At 46.4% G+C, this 9232-nt stretch overlaps 1 protein-coding gene across 3 annotated transcripts in view; it reads left to right on the top strand.

The window, feature by feature from the left end:
* The first annotated feature begins 8498 nt into the window (after positions 1 to 8498).
* DHRS12 (dehydrogenase/reductase 12) overlaps positions 8499 to 9232 on the top strand; it is a 30940-nt gene continuing 30206 nt past the window's right edge. The window contains exons 1-2 of one of the 3 annotated variants that reach the window (XM_048934698.1): positions 8499 to 8634; positions 9096 to 9229. In XM_048934698.1, coding sequence (XP_048790655.1) covers positions 8579 to 8634; positions 9096 to 9229 — 190 coding nt within the window. In that variant the 5' untranslated portion in view covers positions 8499 to 8578. Of the gene's footprint in view, positions 8635 to 9095; positions 9230 to 9232 lie in introns of those variants that run through there. The other 2 variants (XM_048934699.1, XM_048934700.1) reach the window with 2 other exon arrangements.

The following is a 9232-nucleotide window of genomic DNA, read 5'->3' as shown; positions in this document are numbered from 1 at the left end:
GGAAAGCCAAGGCACAGACAGAGAGCTGAATTTGGTGAGGGATGTGAAAAATAATAAGAAGGGGTTCTACAGGTACACAGGCAGGCAGACAGCCAACAAGAGTGTTCCCCCTCTGATAAATGAGGAAGGAGAACTGGCTTCGTCAGACATAGGAAAAAGCTGAGGTACTCAATGAGTTGCTTTGCCCCAGTCTTCACAGGTGGCCAGGCTGCCTGTGTCTGCCAGGATCCTGAACCTCTAGGCGTGGGTGAGAGGAGTGGATTCCATCCCACTAGACTTCCTCATGAAACCGTATATAAATCCATGGGGCCGGATGACATGCATCACAGGGTTCTGAGAAAGATGGCTGATGTGGCTGCCGAGCTGCTCTCCATCATATTTGAAAAATCATGGCTGTCAGGTAAAATCCCTGGTGACTGGAAAACATTACTCCCTACTCCCAAGAAAGGGAGAAAGGAAGACCCAGGGAACTACGGGCCAGTGAACCTCACCTCTGTGCCTGGGATCCTCCTGGTTACCATGTTAAGGCACACATGAGATGAAGAGATGATCTGAGACAGCCAGCACAGCTTCACCAAAGGCAGATGGTGCCTGACCAATCTGGTATAATGGAGTGACAGCATCAGTGGACAGGAGAAGGGAGATAGATGTCATCTACCTGGACTTCTACAAAGCCTTTGACATGACCCCTTCTCTCTAAACTGAAAAGGTATGGATTTGAAAGATGGACTGTACAGTGGATTAAGAATTGGTTGGCTGGTCGCAGCCGAAGGGTTGGGATCACAGAATCACAGAATTGTAGGGGTTGGAAGGGACCTCCAGAGATCATCGAGTCCAACCCCCCTGCCAAAGCAGGTTCCCTACAGTAGGTCGCACAGGTAGGCATCCAGGCAGGTCTTGAACATCTCCAGAGAAGGAGACTCCACCACCTCCCTGGGCAGCCTGTTCCAGTGCTCCGTCACCTCACTGTAAAGAAGTTCTTGCGCACGTTTGTGCGGAACTTCCTATGCTCCAGTTTCCGGCTGTTTCCCCTTGTCCTGTCTCCACTCACCACTGAAAAGAGTCCGGCCTCGCCACTCTGCCCCCCACACCTCAGATATTTATAGACCTGGATCAGGTCCCCTCTCAGTCTTCTTTTCTCAAGGCTGAACAGACCCAGTTCACTCAGCCTTTCCTCATAGGAGAGATGCTCCAGGCCCTTCACCATCTTTGTGGCCCTCCGCTGGACTCTTTCCAAGAGATCCCTGTCTTTTTTGTACTGGGGAGCCCAGAACTGGACGCAGTACTCCAGATGAGGCCTTACCAGGGCAGAGTAGAGGGGGAGGATCACCTCCTTTGACCTGCTGGCCACGCTCTTTTTAATGCATCCCAGGATGCCATTGGCCTTTTTGGCCACAAGGGCACACTGCTGGCTCATGGCCAACCTGTCGTCCACCAGGACACCCAGGTCCCTCTCTGCAGAGCTCCCCTCCAGCAGCTCATCCCCCAACCTGTACTGGTGCATGGAATTGTTCCTCCCCAGATGCAAGACTCTACACTTGCTTTTGTTAAATCTCATCTGGCAGAAATCTATGATATTTTTCCCAGGCTGCGATCTAACAGTTCAAATCTGAGAGGTGTCCTGAGATGCAAAGTATGGGCCTGAGGGCCAATGTGTGCAAAAGGTTTTTCTACAAGGAGATCCTCCAGATTTCCACATCAGTTAGGTACCTGCATATCTTGTGGATTTGATTCTTAGTCCTTTGGGGGAAAAAAAATTACTTTTCAGTACTGAGCTGAGTACTCAGGGTGCAGCACTGAGCTCAGTTTGCAGGGTGCAAACAGTGGAGAAATTATGACATACTGGTACAGCTGCTTCTTGAGCACAACGGGCTACTTGGCCTAGAGAAGGCCTGATTTCATTGCAAACAACCCTGCTGAAGACAGGAGCTGGCAAATTTATCAATGACTTGGGTATAAAAGCACACGAAGAAAGAGAATACCCTGCTGCTCCCCAGAACAGCTAGAACTTTGACCCTTTGCTGCACTCAGGATGAGCATCTTTTCTACTCCCACTCTTCTGATCACATCAACACGTCAGATATGACGCTGGGATCTCCAGGCCTGGATGCTCCTCTTCAATCACTCACAGGCCCTCTACTCCAGCCAGGCAGAAAGAAGTGCGCTCTCTCTGTCTGAGAGCTGCTGACAGCTCATAATTGCTGTTACACTTAGAGGGTGCTTTAACTTCTCAAGTGCTCTTGAGTGTCCACGAGGACATCATGGCAAATGCTCATGGCAAACGCATGTCTCTAAAGATGGTGACTTGCACACGGTTGCCACTTCCTTTGAAAACCTGTTTCTAACTACAGATGTTGAGCTCCTCTGAAACTTTGGCCCTTAAAACCTGCTCCTGTTCCCACTGCAATCAGTGGCCATGTTCTGATTGACTTAATGGGGCCAGGCACAACAACTTAATTAGAAATTTGGCAACTGTGATGAAAGAATGCACAAAAGCCTTCTGGATCTTCTGTAGGAAGCAAGGAAAGGAGCCAGCTGTGCTTAAGACAAAGATAGTAGAAGAGACTGGCAGGATGGCCTTGAAGCTGCTCTTAAACATCTTGTATAACATAATTGCTTTTCAGCTCTTGAGTACTCTACCTGTCCCTTGGGAAGAAAACATGAAGCGTGCTGAAATGCAGAGCCCTGCAGAGCAATCAGTACCCTCAACTTTTCTTTTGTGTTGTGAGGTAATTAAAACCTTGTTTAAAACTCCTTGCTCTTTCACAGACACAAGGATGGATCAAATGCAAGGATTCTTTTCATGTCAGTCCAGCTGTGTGGCCAGAGGTGCATTTTCACCAGCCCTTGCGTTTTATGAAAACAATGAGGTCTTTATTCAAGAAATCCTAACACTGAGGGGATCACAATCACAACAATTCAGATGTTTTATTTGCTTTGAGAATTTTCTGCACTCTTGAATGGTCTGCATAATGAACTCAGAGGCTGCTTCTACACTGCAAGATGCAGGCACCTGAATATAGGATTACCAGTGCCAGGCCATGCTGTGCAGTCAGCCCGGGTGCAATCTCACTCACAGTGCTTGAGAATGAATTATTCTTCAAGGAAAGTATCCCCCAGACCATACTTGAGCTTGTTTTGGACAGACATAGCTGTTTAATGTGTAAAGAAAGCAGCCTGTGCATCATCAAATATCCGTGTAGTATGAGCAGTAAGAGGATCTAGCCCTGAGAATAAGCTATGAGTTATTTGACAGCATAGATATACCTGAAGTGCTGCTGACCTCAAGTGAAACAGTAAATTTGAGCATGTTATATAAGGAGTGAGCAAGGTGAAGTCATCTTGTTCAGTAGTCGAATGAGGGGAATGTAAGGAGCTCAACAGCCTTGTGCCTCTCTTGATCCTGCCCCTTCCAGTGCAGCTGTCAGTCGATGCAAATAACAGCTCCTGGCTATAACTACCCCAGATGTTTGCTGACAATCCATGAGAAGAATTTCTGGTTCAAAAAATCCCTCTTATTCAGAATAGTCTCTTGCTTTGGTGTAATGCTTGCTAAACTAGCTGCAAGAAAGAAATCAAAAGCTGCAGCTTCCCAAATTTTCCAAATGCCAGAATGGATTCTAAATCTGCTAACAAAGAGCATCAACCTAGAATTCAGTACAAAAGGGAACACACAGCCAAAAAAAAAACCCTTGACATAGGAGGATTTTTTGCCTGTGAGAGTACTGCCAGTACTTCAGTACTTCAGTAGCATCAGCCAGCTCCTGGCAATACAGTCTTATCATTCTCCTGCACACAATCTCTATTGCCTCGTCACTGAGATGGCTGGGTTAGTAGGCAGCACTTATTCCATCTCTCCTGCCTCTGGAACAACACAAAGGCAAAACATCACAAGAGGAGAAATGAAATAACAGCAACACTTAGAGAAACTCCTGGAAACTGTATTTGATAAAAGGGTGTGGCTAACCTGATGACATTCAACAAAGCCAAGTGAAAGGTTTTGCACTTGGATTGATGTAGTGTATACAAACTGGGAAAGAACTCATTGAGAGTAGCCCCGATGAGAAGGTCTTAGGGGTTGGTTGATGAAAAACTTAACATGATCCAGCAGTGCGCGCTCGCAGCCTGAAAGGTCAATGGTGTCCTGGGTTCCATTAGAAAAGGGGTGGCCAGCAGGATGAGGGAAGTGATTGCCCCCCTCTACTCTGCCCTTGTGAGGCCCCATCTGGAGTACTGCATCCAAATCTGGGACCTCCAACACAGAAAAGATGTGGAGCTCTTGGAGAAAGTCCAGAGGAGGGTCATGAAAGTGGTCAAAGGTCTGGAGAACCCTTTGACCATTCAAAGGGCTGGATTTAGATTAGATGTTGGGGGAAGTTTTTCACAGGGAGGGCAGTGATGCCCTGTCCCTGGAGGTGTTCAAGGCCAGGCTGAATGGGGCCGTGGGCAATCTGATCTACTGCCTGGTCTAGAAATTGGCAACCCTGCCTCTGACAGAGGGATTGGAAATTGATGATCCTTGAGGTCCCTCAACCCAAGCCATTTTATAATTCTGTAACTCTATGATTCTATGATCACAGTATTGGTGCTATTGTATTTATTTAATACCCTTAGGTAAAACTGAGTGTGTACAAATGTGATATAAGTTCCCAGCTCTACATTCAAACTCCTTCCTAACAAACATACATTCTCTGTTAACAAACAGAAGTAATATGCTCTCATTTTCCATTTCTGCCTAACCCTTAAAATGCTGTAAGCTCTCCCACTGTCTGCCTATGTTATTATATTTTGTGTTTGACTAGTGGGAAGCTTCTGCCATGCATACTCACACTGGTTAGTCCCTCCATGTTGGACCACACAGCACCCAGATGATTCCAGTTCAAATGGTTTAGCCTGGAAGGGAGGCACAATCTTGTCAATCTTCCATCTTCCACTCACTTTTAGAGACACCTGCAGATTGCAGACATGTTCCCATTATCTTTGAGAAGGAAGACAAAACTACGAACAAAACATATCAGAACCATCATCCATTTTTGCTTTATGTTAAGCTGTATGCACTTAACAAATATGCAGGGTAAAAAGAGGAGTGACAAGGGAACAAAGCACAACCCAGATTAGTGCACTCACAGGAACTTCCACAGGAATTTTGTTTTGTTTGGGATTTGCTAACGTTTTTCAAACTGAAATCATGTTTCCTGTAAAGAATGCAGCTAATTCTGCAGGGTAAGCAACCGTGGAACGTTACTATCCTAGGACAGCATACTGAGAAGCACCGAGGGTTACAACACCCAAGGTGAGACATTCTAACTAGCATAAATATATGGGGCAACACTGGATGTTTGTAACAGCAGGCGTGCTCACATAACTCTGTTTCTGCTCTGCTGTGTGTTTTCCCAGAACCAGCATTCATGGAGAGAAACCAGACAGGTTTGAACAGTCTGTAAGGAAAAAGCAGAAGCTGGAGGGCTATCAGGGCAAGGGATTCAAATGAAGAAGAAGGAATGTTATGTCAGACAGCATGCAGGATTTGCACAAAGCTAACATCTGTTCAGATCACAGTGAATATGACTATCTAACATCATTTTAGCAGTTGCTGTGCAGTTCTGGTTGCTAACTGCAGGTTGTAGGTGATGATCACAAAACTGTTTCCATACAGCTCAGTATTATATATTTACATTTACACAGGATGGAGACTGCTCCAAAAGTAATGCCTCCTATTGACTATGGTCCATGACATCAGAGCCAATGTTGTCGGTATGGCAGTAGAGCTTGAAACTTCTTGCCAATATCCCATTATTATTGCTTTGTGACAAACGGCAGTGGAGGCAAGATTATGAATCACCTTCAAGGTGTTGGAAATGGTGGTGGCAATGTTGGAATATCACAAAGTTTGCACCAGGTATGTCCCACAGATGCTTGTACAGGAACAGAAAGAACCCCATATGCAAGTTTGTCAGGACCTACTGCACCAATACAAGACTGAAGGGGACAGTTTCCTGGATTGCATCATTACTGGTGATGAGATGTGATGTCACCACTATGAGCCAGAGTAACAGCAGCCCATGGACTGGTGAATGTGAATTCCACATTGAAGAAAAAGTTTGAGAAGCAGTCCTCAGCAGGTAAAGCGATGTGCTCTGTCTTTTGGGCTAGGAAAGTGGTGATCCTGCTGGATTTCTTAGAACCCAGACAAACCATCAACTCTGACCATTACATCACAAAGCTGACGGAGCTGAAGGCTTCAACTTCCAGAATCAGGCTGGAGAAGAAGAAAATCTTTCTCTTGTAACACAATAATGCCATGCCTTATATCAGTCTCAAGGCCACAGGCTGCCAGCCTAGGTTAGACTGTCATAACATATCCACTGTATAGTCCAGATTTAGCACCTTCTAACTTTCTTTGTTTGGTCTGATGAAGGATGGACTCCTTGGGCACCATTTTCCTAGCAATGATGCCATCACAGCAGCTGTGAAACAGTGGGTGACCTCTGCTGGTGCAGATTTTCGTAAGGATGGCATGCAGTCTCTTGTTCATCACTTGCAAAAATGTACAGCTAATTGGTGGTGATTATGTTGAAAAATAGTGTTTTGTAGCTGAGAATTTGCTCTATCAAACAGTGTTGTTGTGCTCTTTGCATCTGTTGTGGTTTCCATGGAAATAAACAGGAGGCATTACCTTCAGAGTGACCTCTATATGTATCTGTAGTTCAGGCAGCCATTCACTTTCCATTACAGAAATAATGTTGCCAATTACACCACTGCCAAGCTGTCACTTTTTGGGTCAGAAGAATCCATTTTGAGCACCAGAATCAGGGTGAATTGTTGAGGAAGACTTCAGTCAAAACATCCTAGAGATTTCCAAGAACAAACAAATAAAATTGGTTTAAACTGACTGGTTTAAAATAAATTCTTCCATCTGTTTTAATAAGAACAAGCATTTTCAGATTTGGTGCAAAGGTATGATATTTATCTAGATGGTCTCTGTAGGGAAGAAGATATCCCCGTGAAAATGTGTCTTTTTACCCTCTGAAAAATGTTATTTCACATATAATACTTAGCATAAGCACAGTGCTGAGTCCTGAAGTTTTAACTTCATGGTGGGAAGAACATTTTGAGCTGAGAAACTTGAGTTGAGAGCTGAGGACTTGTTTATGAGCCCTTCACCAATATGAAGAGATCTAGAAACAGAAGTACCAGGCTACAAAATGGGGTTAGAAGAGACAAAATATTTCAATTTCTTCTGTCTCTGCTGTTGAAACCAGCCAACTGAAGCTGTTGAAAACAGATTGGATTCCTAAAGCAGGTTGTGTGCCTGTGGCCTTGAAAGGCACATAAAAAGCATGAATTAATCTAACTTGCACACTGATGTTTTTAAGTGCCTAGTCCTTTAACATGCTTAAGAACATAATTATGCCTACAATGACAATTTCCTTACAGCTAGCATAGATTGTCCAGATGTGCAACTCCAGATGATTCTCTGGGGCTTAACAGCTTTAACACACATTCCAGAGGAACTGAAAACGCATTTTAAACTTCACTCCTCCTACTGTAGCTGCTACTTGCATACCCTTTCTTACTGGTATGTATTACCCCATTAGTAGGAGCAAAGAATTTCACAGGTTCATTTGCTATCTGAAATACTATTTGGTGTGGTGCAGTAAGGCTATTTATGTTCCTAAAAGTTGATGATGTTCTCTAAATTGGAGAGAGATGGGTTTGAAGGGTGGACACTTCAGTGGATAAGGAATTGGTTGGTAGATCACAGCCAGGGATTGTTTCAATAGCTTAGCATCCAGGTGGAGGCTGAACTGCGCCCCAGGGGTCAGTCTTGGGACTGGTACTCTTTGATATCTGTATCAATGACAGAAATGATGGGATTGAGTGTGCCTCAGCAAGTTTACTGATGACACCAAGCTGAGTGGTGTGGCTGATAATGACAGAAGGAAGAGGTGCCATCCAGAGGGACCCAGACAGGCTTAAAAGTGGGCCTGTGTGAGACTAATGAGGTTCAAGAAAGCAAGGTGTTGCATTTGGGTCAGGGAAATCCCAAATACATATAGTGACTGGGAGAAGAACTTCAGAGTAGCCCTGCCGAGAAGGTCTTACGGGTTTTGGTTGATGACAAATTTAACATGAGCCAGCAGTGCGCTTGCAGCCTGGAAGGCCAATGGCGTCCTGCGTTCCATCAGAAGAGGAGTGGCCAGCAGGGACAGGGAGGTGATTGTCCCCTCTACTCTGCCCTCGTGAGGCCCCATCCGCAGTACTGCGTCAGGAAACATGGGGAGCTGTTGGAGTGGGTCCAGAGGAGAGCCTTGATCAAAGGGCTGCAGCACCTCTCCTATGAAGAAAGGTTGAGGAAGCTAGTTAACTAAAAATAATAATAATAATAATAAAATCAGACCGCTGAAGTGAACACCATCACACACAACATCCGCACTCACACGCCTCTGCCCGACCCGTAATGGCGCCGGACCGGGCGGGGCTGCCCCGGGCTCTCACCCAACGGCGGGCAGGGCTGGACCGGGCACCTTTACGTAAGGCAGAGGCGGGACCGAGTCACAGTGGTGGCGGTAGCACCATGTCGTGGTACCGCAACGTCGTGTGGTTCGTGAAGGGGCTGCGGGAGTACACGAGGTACCGGGGCCGCCGCCCCCGAGAGCGGGCTGTGCCGCGGGGCGGGTGCGGCGCTGCGGCGAGGCGGGGGCGGTGCTTGGGGTGCGTGTGTATGTTTGTGGGTGTTCGGTAGTTCAAGGCTTTGCGCCTTTATTTTCCCTGTTAATTGAAGTCTGCCCCCCAAAGAGGGCGAATTTCAGCCCCTTAAGTGTCGTTTGACAGCCAGCCTTACCCTGAGCTCAGTGCAGGAAGATCGCACGTGAGCCCGAGCTGAGCAGTCCGAGCCCCTTCGGCTCCCACACAGGACGTTTGGAGTCGTTGCCGCAGAACTTGCTCCACAGCGGCACTGCGACCAGGCAGCTCTGTGAGAGAGGAGTGTTGAGCTGTGGAGGGAAAGGCCTTTTCAACCCTCCCTGTGTTTTTTGGTTTTGTTTTGGAATTGCTGTCTTCTAGTTTCTCACAGGTGTCTCTGATTTATCTAGGAGTGGTTATGAATCTGCCTCCAAGCACTTCGACCCAGCAGATCTGGAGGTGGACGTGGCTGGTAGATCCTTTCTGATCACTGGGTCCAACAGCGGCATTGGCAAGGCTGCAGCCAGGGAGATAGCGCGGAGAGGTG

The sequence above is a fragment of the Lagopus muta genome, chromosome 1 (genome assembly GCF_023343835.1).
Source record: "Lagopus muta isolate bLagMut1 chromosome 1, bLagMut1 primary, whole genome shotgun sequence".
NCBI classification, from domain to species: domain Eukaryota; kingdom Metazoa; phylum Chordata; class Aves; order Galliformes; family Phasianidae; genus Lagopus; species Lagopus muta.
The sequence above is the reverse complement of the archived record's forward strand: the minus strand, read 5'-3'. Positions and strand labels throughout refer to the sequence as shown.